At 41.3% G+C, this 15,374-nt stretch overlaps 1 protein-coding gene across 1 annotated transcript in view; it reads left to right on the forward strand.

Moving 5' to 3' along the window:
• The first annotated feature begins 718 nt into the window (after positions 1-718).
• Positions 719-15,374, forward strand: part of MYO3A (myosin IIIA) — a 120,386-nt gene continuing 105,730 nt past the window's right edge. Inside the window, exons 1-3 of the mRNA XM_075143942.1 lie at positions 719-854; positions 9,969-10,151; positions 14,237-14,371. Of these exons, the coding sequence (XP_075000043.1) occupies positions 9,984-10,151; positions 14,237-14,371 (303 nt within the window). The 5' untranslated portion in view covers positions 719-854; positions 9,969-9,983. The remainder of the gene's footprint in view (positions 855-9,968; positions 10,152-14,236; positions 14,372-15,374) is intronic.

Consider the following 15,374-nt stretch of genomic DNA (forward strand, 5'->3'; position numbering starts at 1 on the left):
AACAAAAACCAGGTTCAAATGTTATTAGAAAAATGGAAGGAGACAAACTCAACGTGACAGCAGAAGTCTCCGGTGGAGTCACACGTTCCCTGGAGCTGATTAAGCTTGGCTGCTTCTTTGCAGTGGATGTGGCAGGGGTCCTCCAAAGAAAATCTAAGAATCATAATTAATCCATTTCCCAACTTTTGAGTACTTTGTCTTGCAACTTCACCCTGCTATCATGTATTATACTTATCTTGTGCTGCTGCTGTGTAGTGACCTCTCTGCAATGGGTAATAACGTGATCTCTCTGCACGCACCAGGTCTCAATTATTTTTAGCAGACCAGGTAAGTCCATTAGGTTTATGCAAGGCAGCGCGGCCATCGGCAGCCCCAGGGCCACGATTCGCAGTTCTCCCGCACTAAGTCCACGGCCTCCCTGGATGCTCCGTGGCCGACAGGTGCGGCGTAATCCCCCGTTGGGTGGAGCAGGGCCCGGCGGCTGTGACCCCGCTCTGGACGCGGTCGGCCTGGATCCCAGGTTGGTTCGGCCCATCCGGGCCGGGGCGGCTCGGCTGCACTCTCGGCAACCGCCCGTTTACCAGCCGGGAGGGGAGGCCGGGCCGCCCCGGCGCCCCCCGCCGCGCCCTGCCCGGGGCGGGCCGAGCCCTCCCGACTTTGCCGGCGCTTGCGGGGGATTAGCGGGGCAAACCGCTCATCCGCCGCTGACCCCGAGGCGGGACTGCGGCCGGGCCGGGCCGGGGCAGTCCGGAGGAGGAGGAGGAGGGCGAATCCGAGGCACGGTCGCCGGAGGTGGCGCGGCCCCAGCCCCCTCGGCGGGCCTGGTTCTGCGGGGACCGGAGGGTTCGCTTCGGGTAATCCCCGGCCCGGGAGCGGTGGGCAGGGCAGGAGGGGGGGTCCCGGGGCCGGTGGCTGACTGGCGGCTCCGCCGCCGCTGTGTAGCCCCGCTCCCCAGGGAGCCGCCGCGGCGGGAGCCGCGCTGCCCCGCGGCCCCGCCCCGCCAAGGGGCTTCGGGGCGGCCCGGCCCCCCCGACATGGCGGAGCGGCCCCCGGAGGGTGGCGCGGCGGGCGGGCCGGGCCGGGCCGGGCCGGGCCGGTGCCTCCCGCCGCCGCCGGCAGCCGCTGTGTTGGGACGGGCGCTCCAGGCAGCTGCGCGGCGGGCAGGCGTGGCTGGGGTGCGCGGCCTGGGAGCGGGGCTGCTCGGGGCCGGGGAGATCTCGGCCCCGGGGGGCGTGCGGGCTGGTACTGGCACTGTCCCCTGGGCTCTCTCGTTCAGGCCCCTGGATGAATCCTGCTGGTTTCTACTTTTGGGGTTTTTTTTGCTGGTTTTTTTTTTCTGTGAGTTTCTGGGTAAGGGAAGCGCGTACAGTATTCAGGAGAGATGTCTGGACGGCTTCGTGCTTGTGGTGAAACCAGCCCCGGCGCTGAGGCTGGCCAGGGCAAGCGCTGCCCGCCCGGGTGACATGCAGGCCTGTAGCGTGACCATGGGCCTCAGCAAGACACGTGTGAAATCTTACCGTGCCCACAACGTTCCAGTATGCGCTCATACCCCATAACTTCTTGTCTGCTAGCAAATTTGCTTGTTGTTTGTAATGCCTTCCTTATCTTGCTATCAAATGACTATATCACCTTAATTTCAAGCCCTGCCAAAGCTCATTGATACAGCTGCCACTTCGCTGCTCTTAGAAGTTTTGAAAAACAGGGAGGAAGTGAGATCGCGCCGTATTGATTTTATGGCCTTGTAAAGTTTTACTGTGTTAAAATAGGAAAATTAAGTGATGCTTTAGCTTTGAAAGCTAAGTTCTTTGCTAATATATTGATCTAGTGTGCAGTCATTGAAAAATTATTCTCATCACTTGCAATGACTCTCTTCTGGGAGCCACAAAATGAGCTGGATATGATTCAGTTCATGGATTGCTAATGTCAGTTCATTACTTCTGGTGGCGCAAGGTCCAAATACAATTTGATAATGACACCATTCCCCCTTCCATTATTAATCTTGTTTTCATGATTGTAAAGCCTTTGCATAAATATTTTCTGTTGGATGACAGTTACCACAAAACTCTTTAGCTCTCATCTGTTTTCAAAATATCAGAGCTTTTAGAATTGACTACAATAATTACATGCAGCATTTTGTTTCCATGTTCTTGTCACACTCTCTTCCTATAACTAAAAGTTGGCTTAAAAAAATTGGGATCGTGTCATGTTTGAGCTCTGAAGGATTGTCATCCAGTGGGCAGCCCCTATGCATGAGATTAGATTGAATGCTTACAGCGCTTGCTGATTCTTTAACCTGTTGCTTTAAAAAAACCCTCCTCCAATAGAGTTTCTTGAGAACTGTAAACCTCAGCATGCAGTAGGACTTTTACTGTTGCGGGACATGGGGAGGAATGGAAGAAAACCAAGGTGGAACCTAACACTGATGTAGATCTTTTCCAGCAGCGCCCTCTGAGAACATTCAGAGAATGAAGAGCTGGAGCCTCCCGTAAGTGGGGCTGGCCAGTTCAGTCTGCAGGAAGTCGAAATGTCAAGATCATTTGAATAATAATCAGCAGATGAAATGTCAGTGTGGACACCCAATATGTGTTTATCAATAGAAGGAGATCAGGTACTGATACCACACTGTACTGTTTCTCTACTGCGTGTAGAAGTTTTACAAAGGTCAAGGAGTCCAGAGGCATCAAGTTTCTCTGAAACCTGTCTTGCTTTGTTGGGAAAGTTGTCACTAGATAAAAGTCAGCAAAGAGGAAGTGTTTTTAGAAACAGAAGAAGCAGTTACCCAGCCCTTCAGAGAGTGAACACTAAAAAGTCCCCTCAAAAATGGATCAGTTTTTCCCTTGAGCAGCCCTAAGATTAATGCATATACTTTGAGTTGTGCCCAGAAAATACATTGTCCGAGATTAAGCTAAATTTATCACCACTCCTTGCCTCCAAATGCCTTAAAGTAACCATTTATTTCTGCATTTACATTGATTTAGGGTTCGGTTGTTGGGTTCAAAGTTTGCTTGGCGATGTCATTGCATAGTTCTTGCCTTTTCTGTGCATCATCAGACAATGTCCAAGTTGCCTGCCAACTTTCAGGTGATGAGATGTGGCTGGCTTGCAGTTTCCCTGGCTGTAGCATGGAGCTGATACTCATTTTGTCCGTTGTCAAGCTATAGCTCTTTGTTTCCAGCAGTTAAGTAGGATAGAATTCGTTTCACCTAACATGTCTGCATCTGAAGCTGTGTAACTGGGTTCCTGTTGTAGTCAGTGGAAACGTAGCCAGTATAGTCAATAGAGTCTGGAGACCAAGTCTTCATATGCTAAGGTAGATGCTAACCAGGTCAGGTAAATCAATTTTTGATTGCTTTGACTGACTAAAATGGGTTTATAATATCTAGCTTAGGTTCCAGTAGGTATATTGTACACATATCAAGTTAGGTGAATCCCAGCTCTTGTGTCTTTCTCACTAGTGTAAGCACACAACAGTGAAAGAAATGGACTGACTGTTAGAGGAGGTTGTTGATTTTTATTCTTCATCTACCATAGCTGGGGCTAAAGAGTTTTTTTTTTTTCCCTCTGGAAAGTTTCTTGCAGATGGGAAAGACGATTGTTCATTTTTAGGAAAACACTGGGGGATGCACAGAGTGGAAAGTAGTAAGCAAACTGAGTGCAATCAAACGGAATAATTCAGATCGACACATGGATCGTACAAAAATTATGTAATCATGCAAAATTTTTTTTTGTGGTTGTTGTTTTAGAGTGAAATTATAATGTTAAGTGAATTCAGCTTTTAACAAATGAAGTAAAAAAACCAGTTGTGTTCTAAACACTTGTTTTTAACTAATTTACAAACTAGATAATCTGCTCACACTGAGCTTAGATTTGACTATAGTTCCCATTCAGATATAGGTTGTATCATCATCAAAATCAGAGGCCAAATATCCCCCAGAATTAAATGGGGCTGGTATTGGAATTTCCAGAGCAAAACTTATTCTTTGAATGATGGATGAGATAGTATGCTGCATAAATGGCTCATTACAGCTACATTTATACTAGCTCAGGATCTGAGCTGCAATCCATGTTCATGGTTGAACAATCAAATTACTTGGACGTTTATCCAGAAAGTGCTAGGTGTTAGTATGATGAATGACATATTGTAACGGCATGCTCTTGGCTTGCCTTAAGAATTCCATGCAGCAACCTTTAACTTTCTTATTAGGTACTTGTCAGTGTGGCATAAACTCATGAAATAAGAGGAAATGTGTTGTGGGATTTTATTGTGCTATTGCATTAAGTATTTCAAGGCCCCACTGTGCCTTGTGATTAGTACCAGACCAAAGAGCTTATAAACTAGATATTGGATAAAGGCATCAGGTGGCAAAAAAGTGAGGTGAGAAGGGTTTCTTTGATATGACAAGCCTCAGCAGTCTCTATGTAAACGTTGCCTGCAATTTCTTTTTCTTTCTTTCCTTTTTTTTTTTTTCTATTAGGGTGATTATTTTTCTGGCATCCATTAGGCAAGAGGTTTAAGTTTCAGAATCTGAAGGAGTGCAAGTGTCACCTCCACAGAGGTAACAGACCCAGTAGGCAATGTAAGCTAGTGTTGCTGACTCCCGACGTCCACCTCCCATGACACATGTGAAGGTGTCTGGCATATTACAGGGTAGGATATGTGCAGGAGCCGCCTGGTTAAACACAAGTAGTGTTTGCAATGGCAAGGGGGGGATGATGTGAACAAATAAAACAAAAGAGATCAAAGAAGACCTCAGTAGGTGTGTTTTGAACTGAATCAATGAGATCCTGGTTCTAATTTTCAAGACCAGAAGATTGTGGTAGCCAGGAGACAAGATGCTGATGGGAACCTAAAGGCTGGATTCGTTTTAGTCATAGATGAATAGGTATCTGCTTTGCTAATTATGTAGTCTCCCTTTATAGAGAAGGATGAATGACAGGAGGTGAGGTGCCTCTCTTGTTTTATCAGCTCCTTATGGAGGAAATGGGTATGCTTTCATCCAAGTGAGATGGAGGTCCATTCAGAAATTATTGGGGGAGGGGAGGTTTAGAAAGAAGTTGCGAACTTAGGTGGTATGAAACAGTAGTAAAAATACTGGATTAGCATGTAATGTTCTATGTGAAATTCAGGCTCCATTGTGCTTGCAACCCAGCCTGCAAGAAGCAAAACCTATTGCTTATTGCCACTTGATTCTATTGTCTGTAACGCTCTGTGGCCTTGACCATAAAGCCCTCAACAGTGCGATTGGTACGTGTCTTAAGTTTTGGGTGTGATAAATGTGCTTCATTGAATTGCCTTTGCAGCAATCACATAGTCCTCAGGAGATATAGTATGATGTTCTTCAGCAGGCTGCCCCTTCCCTTCCCCTTCCCTCTCCAAACTAGCTAGATACTGAAAATGATGGAGAACGCAGTGATCTGCCAGCCTTGATGCTGAACAGGGCATCTCTGGATATCTTTAGTATGTGACCTGAGGTCTGGTGCATATAGGGTGTGTATGTTTGATGTGACCTAGGAAGCAAAAAAATCACATAGGGCTGGCTCATAAGAATTCTCACCCAACTTATTCTTATAACTGACAGCCAGATCACTGACACCAGATCCCCCTCTTAGAGGAAAAAAAAAAACAAACACAAAGCAAAAAACCCAACCACATTGGCTTGTTGTCTTCGAACTGCAATACTATTTTTTCCCCACCCTGAATACCCTGAATTTAATCACTGTAAGTGTCACAGTCCGTTTGAATCTCTCAAATTTACAGGACAACGTACTCTGTGTTATAAACTTTATTTCATGAGCTCATTAAGAAATACAACAAACACACACAACAAACAGGTGCTCAATCCCCTTTTGCTCAGACTAGTCTGTCACATGAATTCACTTATTCACCATTCAAGTCATAAGGTTTCATACCTTATAACCCATAAGTCTGAATTCATGCACTTATGAGCAAAAAAGGCTTAGCTAGCTAGCTGGGGGTGAGAGTGCTCATCCTTCCTCGTCCATCACAGTGTGGGCATCCCCTGTATCATACCAGGAAGCAGGAAAACCTCAGCAGTCCAGCTGCTGTTGGATCAGCTTCATAAGCTTTTTGGGTAAGCTGATGCTTTATACCTTCCAGCTTGGAGGTTTGACTTATACCATTTCCCTAAGTTAGCAGATTCTGAGGAAACTGCCAGACAAAAGATACTGGCTGCAGGAGACAACAATTTGCAGGCAATAATGATGCATAATGGACTTTTAGCTCTTTCTGGCCACCTGTCTGCCTACTCTGGCTTTGACCTAATGGCACTGCTCCTAGCATACATCAGGGTCTCCTTAGCAGGAGCTGGGTTAGCCAAAATCTGAGCAGAAGTTGAGTGAACTGTCACGCTGAGCACACCAGAAGTATTTTAAAGGGTTTTTATAGAGGTTTGAGGGTACATTCCTAGATCAGAAGTTTGAATCAAGTTGTAAGTTGTGTTTTTTAAAGTAAATTTTTAATGGTGAGGGGTGTGATAAATTACCCAGTTGTTTGGGCATGCAGACATATTCCAGAGACAGTCCAATTTATTGCTGAAATATGAGGTGAAATCATTATCAGCTTTCTCAACTTCACTGAGATGTAATAAAACATTATTCATCACGCGGAACAGAACACTTGAAATCATTCTATTTAATATATATTTTAATAACAGTGGAAGCTAAACAATTTTTCAGCAGGGGCTTGTTCTTAAACATGGTGGAAGTGAGGAAATATGATGTTCAATATAACTTATTCAAGTTATGATTTTGAAGCTGTAAATCAAAAGATAAAGAATTAGGGTGAATAATTCTTTCTGGAATAGCACTCTTAAATTCTTGAACTAAGTATGACAGCTATTGAATGCATTATTGTTAAGTATGTGGTGACTTCCCTTAAGACAAGATGATGTGCAACTGGTGTGATTTGCAGAGGAAAATGCAAGCATATGACAGTGTCTCTAGCACTCTTCTCTGGTAGCCAAATAGCACCCGCAGGATCATGTTTCCTCAGCCCTTTAATGATTCTCCTTATACCAGTCTCCACAGACAAATAAGCAATTGATACTGGGAGTCAATTAATTTCAGCTGCATTCTGTTAATGTATAGGCAGTTAATGAAGCCTGGGAAGCTATCTGAAGCTGCAGGTTTTGATGTACGTGTTTTTTTTTAGAATGTTCTACTTGCTGCAAAACCTCTGCGCAGAGGAGTGGACCTTTGCTTAAGGGTATATTGGAGATTCAAGGTATCAGAGTTCCCTGCTTGGCTCTGGCATGGGCTAAATATGTGAAGCTGGTCTTTGCATTCCTGCGTCTTAAGTACTCATCTTTGAAAGGGAGGAAATGAGTCTTCCTTTCTTCAACTTCTGCATATCTCCTACTGTAAGCTGCTTGGGTCAGAGGCTCTTACTGTGTATTCTTGTAATGTGGGACATAGCAGGCCCTAGATTTTGATGGAAAACTACATATTCCATAGAAAATAATTTGTACGTAGACAGGCTCCATTATGATTTGGACATCTCAGTTCTTAAGAAGGTGCCCATTGATAGCTCTCTACTTTTTTTTCTCCAAAAAAATCACGAGTTTTTGATTGAGTATCCAATAAAACTTTAAACAAATAGTTAACCTCAATTCTAAAAACTAAAGCTCAGATGGAGAAATTTTGGAATTCCATCATTGTTGAATCCCTCAAAGCAAGGGTTTGGGATTATGAATCCTGATCCCTTTATCATCCCCAATTTGGTTATTATTTTGTGTAGTCCCAATTATGAGCTAATTACAAAGCATTTATATATATGTATAAAGTGATTTTAAAAAAACCCAGAACAGTTGTATTTGAGGGCTATTTTATAGGCAAAAGAAAAAGAAGGTTCCAAAAAATTGTTGTAACTCATTTGTGTTCATTTGCTGGGGAAGAGATGGCTTTGCCTGGAAGTGGTGAAGCTCCCAAGGCATGGATAAATACTAGGCATGAAATGGAAAGGTAATGCCTTAGGAAGAGACTGCAGTCAATGTCCTGGCTGAGTTGTGTCTATATGAATCCCAGGGGGAGGGTTGGACACCAGGAAAAAGCAAATTTTGAATCTGGAATGGAAATTTGAGGATTTATGTATTACAGCTACATGTCTCTGGATCTTGATCCTCTAGCTTTACTTTGACCTTAACCTGGATTTGTGTTAAGGGAGATTTCATTGTAGCAGATAAAATTGGGTCATTTTGTTCCCTCAGCCCTTGAAATCAAGATGCTGGGCCAGTACTGGTTGCAGTCCTCGGTATGCACAGACTGCTGCAGGTTTCCTGGTGTTAAGAGGATATTTCACCACTTTGCTGCATGAGCGGGTATAGAAGTTGGTAATAGTCATGTATATATTAAAAAAAAAAGTGTGAGGGAGAGAGAGAAGAGAACCCTGTCTTCTCACTCATCAGTGAGCTAATCAACCGAGAAGCAGAATGATGGGAAGAATCCTGAGCCCTGTGTTCCCCAGGCGAGTTTGTATTATCCAGTAGAAAAAGTCTGAACACACGTGACGTGCCAGTATGCATATCAGATAATTGAAAGACCTGGTACAACGTATGTTTGTATAGCAGTCCATTTCAGTTGCTTCTAGTTGGTATACAAACTGTATGTGTAGTGGATATACATGCTGCATGTGTAGTGGGATATACATGGTTATATGAATAAGCAGATGAATGAAGAAAGTATGGCTAGTATGCTGGAAGCCATGGATGAAACTGAAATTGAAGCCATTCTCTTCATTATCAAAAAAAGTAGTATGGTATCACGGTGCAATTTTTGTCACTGGAGTAATATAATATAAAATGCTTTATGTCTGTAGATTTGTGCTGTGGACATAAAAAAATCCAAGAATAATTACATTGTAGTCTGTTTATAAAGTATTATGTAAAAATTTTTAAAAATGGGTAAGTGAAAATGACTCTCCAAACCTGGCTCATTTACTGCATATTGTGCTCAGGAAGGACTTAAGCACTCAGTAGCTGGCTCACTTATTTATTGCTTGTTTACTTAGTAAGAGCTTGAGTCGGTCCTCTTGTCTGCCCCTTCTCCTTTTCAGTCTTGGCTCTACAATTAAGAATATGAGGATGTAATTTTTAACACATTTCTACTGAGCTTTTGGCTGTTCTTAACAACAACTAAAGGTGGGGTTTCTGTTTTGTTGCTGTTTGTGTGGGGTGGGGTGTGTGCTTTGTTTTTACCACTGTAGCTGCTGGATAATCACTATGAAGGCATGTATAAGTGAATTGTATCCATCATTGACCAGGGCATAGGTGTAACTGGTCAGTGATGGATACAATTCCATCACTGTAAAAAGTGTTTCCTTTACAGTATGTGAAACAGTTGTTAATGAATGTACATCAGTAAACACGTTTTCCATGACTGTGAATGCTTGGCTGTCAGAAGACCATAATATTGTGAAAAGATCTGCCACTTTGATCTGCTTGGCCTTATGAAATCTATATAAAAATTCAAATGGTAAGAGTAGGATTATAAAACTGACCATTTGCTGTAAAAGTTTGAATGAACCCAATGCTCCTATTTAACATGTTCTGTTATGTGTTGGTTGTTTTTTTTTTCTTCTTGCCTGATTGTTGGTAATGGAGCCAAATTCTTTTGGATTTTATGAACTTGACTCCCATTCCCCTGCCCTTCAAAAAATCCCACAGTGACGTTATAGTTTCACTGAAGTGCATGGGAAAGCTCCTACTGACTTCACTCAAGCCTGAAATTAGTTCAAATTATTATTTGGATTTCCCTTCATTTGATATTGCGTTGACTGCACGTACCTGTATTAAGTGCAACATTTCTTGTTCATTATGCTTTCAGTGCATGCACACTACATGCAAAAACATTTCTAGTGTTTGAGACTGGAATGTGTATTTCTCTTCGCATTTGTAGGAAACCAATTGCTATTAACCATTTGTTGAGTGAACATTGAAATCTCTTTTTCCTAGGAGCCATCATTTGAGATGCTTCCGTTGACTGGGAAAACAATAATATTTGATAGCTTTCCTGATCCTTCAGATACCTGGGAAATAATTGAGACTATTGGCAAAGGAACATACGGAAAAGTTTTCAAGGTGTTAAATAAGAAAAATGGCAGCAAAGCAGCAGTCAAAATTTTGGATCCTGTTCATGTAAGCTACTTAAATTAGTTGGTTTGTGCTTATTTAATTGTAAGTGAATTTATGTAGTCTTTTTTTCTTTTAATCTTGGTAGATCATTTGCATTAGAAGTGATAGTGAAATAAACTGCTTCAACCTGCTAAGTATCAGGCTAGCTATCAATGCATTTTTCGTATCATAAATGATCTTGGAAGTGTATGGTAGAAGTCAGAAGTATACCTAAACTTTGTTACTTTTACTTTTGGTTCCCTCTTGTTTATGTCTTACTTTCAGAAACTGATTATTTTCCTTTTCAGTACCAGGAGTCCTAGCTGCTTGTGTTTTTACTGTTGTTCCCTTTCTTTTTTTTTTACATACTAGCCAGTAAGAAAGTTACGTACTTTTAAGTGCTTTAGATGTACCTTCAAGCATCTATTTTGAGTACATGCTTCTAGCATGTAACTCAACACGCTATGAGTGCTATTTTAAAACTAAAATAGCATACTTTATTTTTATTGTTCTTGTTAGTTCTGCGTTTTCAGAATGTGCCAAATTATGTAGATATCACAGAGGGATCCATCTTTTCAAATGGAAAATACAAAGACAATAGCTCCTACACACAAAGCACCAGGTGACTGGGAGGTGGAATTATTATGTTGTAGAGTATGTTTTTGTTCTCAATACCTGACATTTGTTGGGTGGCAGATTAAGGCTCAAAGAGTAAGGAAGAACATTAGCCTGGTTTGTGAAGGCATACCCCGTTGACTTCAGTGGTGCTGCATGTGGCTTGGGATTTTTCTCGAGAACAGTAACCTGCAAAACATGGACAAGGAGCTGTTCCTGTTTCAGGTGGCCCCTTTGAGCTCATCTTTTGCACTCCCAGTATAGGGCTGTGAGGCCTGTGCTTCCATTGCACGACCTCTGGGCGGGAAGGGAAGCGCACGTCATGCCATGTGAAACGTTGCGGGTCCGGAGCTGCACAGCCACACAGGGCTCTGTCTACCCCTGCCTTTCACACAGTGTCAAATTATGATCCCATGGCCCATAAGTCCATGAAATGTGTTTGTGAAAATGTAGCGTCTTGCATTATCTTTGCTATGTTTCAGCATGCTTTCAAAGCAACGAAAGGAGGCTCATCTCAATTCAATATTACGTACCTCTCCCAAAGTAAACATGATTTGCAGCCAAGCGATAAGGATCTTGATGAATTCAAATGCATTGGAAACTCTATTTTTGACTCTGTTGCTTTCTGTAAACAAGGTTCTTGTGCTTGCAATGAATAGGCAGGACTTTCTTGCCGTTGGTGTTCATCTAAATGCCTGTATGGCAGGAAGTGCTTCTGCTTTCATCTATTTCACAAGTGTTCAGGAAAGATTCTTAAGTGGCAGCGGGCTATGGCAGAGATTACTGAAAGCATTGGGGAAATTTTCAATTTTGTGTACACTTTGGAGGTTGTAGAAAAAGAATAAAGGATGATGACAGGAAGAAGGAAGAGGTAGTAAAGCTGATGCTAGAGGAAACAGAAATAGATTAAGTAGGACATGAGGGAGTAGAATGTAAAGAAGGTAGAAGAAATACAATGGATAAAGATGCAACATAAGAAATTGAAGAAGGGAAAAGGTATAACTGATGAAAACAGATTCCTTAAAATAAGGAAAAAATGGAAGTCAGTAATGCAGTCAACATCACACTCCAAGTCTTGAATCTTTTAATTGAATATATTCTCCTTTTTATTCTAAGAATACTATTCTTCTTTTCCCCCTCCTATTTACAGGATGTCTGGAGTAGCTGCTGTACCTCCATGTTACTGTTAACATGGCAATCCTATATTAGAAATAGGATGAAAGCAGTGAACTCGTTTTTTGTTTAAACTGAAAGTATTATTAATGGCTGCAGAGGGAGCCATTGCAATGAAGAAGGATACTTTCTGTATTTTCTTCTTTAAATTTTACAATTTTTTTCTTTGAAGATGGTTTCAGAATTGTGCCACTTGAGAGGTGGACTGAAAAAAAAAGGAGAAGAAATGTGGTTTTATGTCACTTGGTTTAACTGATATTTCCAAATTAAACTGGGAAACTACATTATCATGGGTGATGTGACACTGAAATAAGCATTCCATGTTTAATCCTTTAGAGCGCTCAGATTCTTTGTGTTGAATAACAGCTTAGCTTTTTGAAACTGAAACAGGAAAGCAAAAGTGTTGAAATGAGAATATTGAAGGTGGAATTGAGAATGCTCTTAGTCTTGTCCTCAGGGGTATAAGTAAATACTATTGTACTTTAGGGCTCTTAGCCAAATTATCCTATGTCTAAGTTCACATGAAAATATTCCCTCTACCATTTCTAAAAGAGGTACTCTTATGCAGGCAAATATGTTCAATTCGACCCAGTATTTCAAGTTCTCTTCCTTTATAAAATGCAGAGGAAGATTTTTATTTCTAGTATGCACAGAATTAATATTCTATTCATTTCATTCTCTCTCTTTTCATTTCTCCTTATAATAGTAAAAATCTCATAAAATCTGAGTGCCCCTCAGGAGACGGAAACCTCTATTAAATCACAGTAGGACAGTGGGCTAATTCTCTTCCAATTTCCCCAAGGCAGCCAGGGCTATTGTATGTTTTGTGTGTAGGGTTTTGGCTTTCGACTCTTTGGTTTTTTCATGGTTTTTTTTTTTTGACTTTATGATCGGTCCTTTTGTTTTTGCCAGATGCATTTTCTCTCTCCATCCCTTCTTATCTTCCACTCTTTCCTCTGCCACCTTCAGTGCCTTGGTTCTTTCTTCCTTCCTTGTTTCTCTTTTTTTCTCTCGGCTGTATTCTGTGTTGTGCTTATGGGAAAATTAACTTAAAGTGAGTTCTTCCTTTTTTTAAAAGAGGAAAATTTCTGAGACCAGTCAAGCTGGTCTCAAGACAACAGGCTAATATGAGGAACTTGAGTTGGATTTAGCATTGGAGAGACCTGTATAAGAAACAAGTGAGCAAAGTCCTCGTAGGGGCAGATGCCTTTGGTGGTGAACAAAATGAGGAGTGTCATTCATTGGGAATACAAACCATCCCTTTTCTCTGCCATGGTCACTTCTATTTGGCAGTGGTAAGACAGGTTTTCGGCACTGTAGGTGCTTTTCATTGATATGAAATCTGTTCATATGCATAGTGGAGTTCATATGTAGCCTTCCTCTAGAATTGATTTTTCACATCTATTTCTTGTTGGGTGGGTGTAAATAGCAAATTGTATTAAAAATGTTTTAAATCTGGAAACAAGTATGTTAACATTTTTTTGAGATCTAAACAATGGGGGAAAATGACTGCAGCTATTCTGCCTTTACCTGTGGCCAGGATGGATTGAGTATTTTCTCAGCATGACTGAAACACAGTCTGATAGTGACCCTCAATGAGAATTCCAGTGCATAGGTGAAGGGCTTACCTGAGTCATCCAGTGCCCACCGTTGCTAGCATCCATGTTTGGTCTGAAAGGGCTTGCACAGCTCCTGGTGCATGTGTTGGCAAAACTTGTCCTCATCTCTCACCTCCAAATGGATTTCCCTCCCTGTGTAAGAAACCCGAGGTCTATAACGGAAGACTGACAAAAAGCCACAACTCCAACTCTTATAGCTCAGTGGGAGAAGCCAGAGAGATCATGGATGTCACCAATTTCTATGATAGTAGAAAATGAGAAGAATTCCCAGATGATTCTAGAAAGTGGGATGATAAATGAGTAATGTGTGGCTGCAGTCATACTTGTTTGTGCACAGAGGGGTAGAGAGGTAATTCCAGCTGCACCATCTCTTGCTGGGGATACCCTTGAGACTGAAGAAGTAACATAGGCATCTGCATACCTACCCACTTGTGGATTGCACTGGCTGCTCTGTCATACCCGGTGTGTTCATTAGTTGAAATTGATAAAGACCAAGTGAAAAACCAGATAACTGTTCTGTATTGAGTAAACAGAACTAAACTTTGCAGCCCTGCAAATGGTACATTGATGTTCTCTTTGGTTTTTTCTTTGCATTATTTCAAACTACATTTGAATAGTCAGGAAATGCTATGTGTTGGGTTTTTTAAATGGCTATCATTATTTATTTATTAACTGCTATGTATTTCTCATTTGTGACACTAGGATATTGATGAAGAAATTGAAGCCGAGTACAACATTTTGAAAGCTCTCTCTGATCATCCCAATGTAGTCAAATTCTACGGCATGTATTATAAGAAAGATGTGAAAAATGGAGACCAGCTTTGGCTAGTTCTTGAGGTAAATAATTCAGAAAAATAAGAGTTTTCTTCCAGTTGGCATTCCTATGTTGAGTATAAACTCAGTGAATGAGATGCAAGTCATTTGTTTGATGTTTTTCTTTAGAGTGGTTGCATGTGAAGTGATAAATGCTGCTGATATTTTTTTCAGTGTTCTGAATTAATGGTCTGCTCTGAGTTCAGCATTCTTATTTTGATGTTATACTGATAGTGCTGTGCCTTCAGAATTAGGATATAAATTCTAATAGGACTTCATAGGATTTGCTACCTAAAATCTTTCTTTAGTGAAAGGCTTGTCGTGGGAATCTTCCTCCGGTAGCATTTTTTCAAATATGACTAAGATATGTCATAACAGTTAAAGAAACCACTAACCACTATGATGATTTGTTTTGCTAAATTAAGTAATAGAAATTAATGAACTGAATTGCTTGTTTTTGTGCAAGTAAATGCACAAATAGATAAATAAGCCAATAAAAACAGGCTACTGCCCAAATACTGTTGAAAGCAGCAGGATTTCCTCAAATGGAGTCAGAGCAAGGTAAGACCTGTAATTTGTGTGTTTCAGTCTTTAGTTTTGACTAATCTAGGAGCAAAGAGCTTGATCGTTACTGTTTTCATAGATTCACTATAACCTATTCTGCAAAAACTTCCTCCTCTCCCCAGAGGAAAATGAAGAAGAATGTCTGTGACAGCAATAGTGTGCCTTTCATAACAAGCAAGGCTCTTGCTGATGTTTCATCAGTGTTTGATAAAGTTGAGATTGAAGAATTAGTTGTATTTTATGATTTGTCAGCTAAGTGAATATAAGTCTTCTGCCAAATATTTCTATGATACAATGGTATCTAATCCTGGAAACAAACTCTAAAAAATGCTTAAGTTCTAAAAGCTTTTCCAAATTCTTCTGACTTCCATTGGGAAGATGCTTTTAAGAATAGCTTGCATTGGAAATCATAATAAATTATTAGTTTAGACTGACATCAAAAGATGTCAGCTCTTTGTGCAGT

The sequence above is a fragment of the Calonectris borealis genome, chromosome 2 (genome assembly GCF_964195595.1).
Source record: "Calonectris borealis chromosome 2, bCalBor7.hap1.2, whole genome shotgun sequence".
Taxonomy (NCBI): domain Eukaryota; kingdom Metazoa; phylum Chordata; class Aves; order Procellariiformes; family Procellariidae; genus Calonectris; species Calonectris borealis.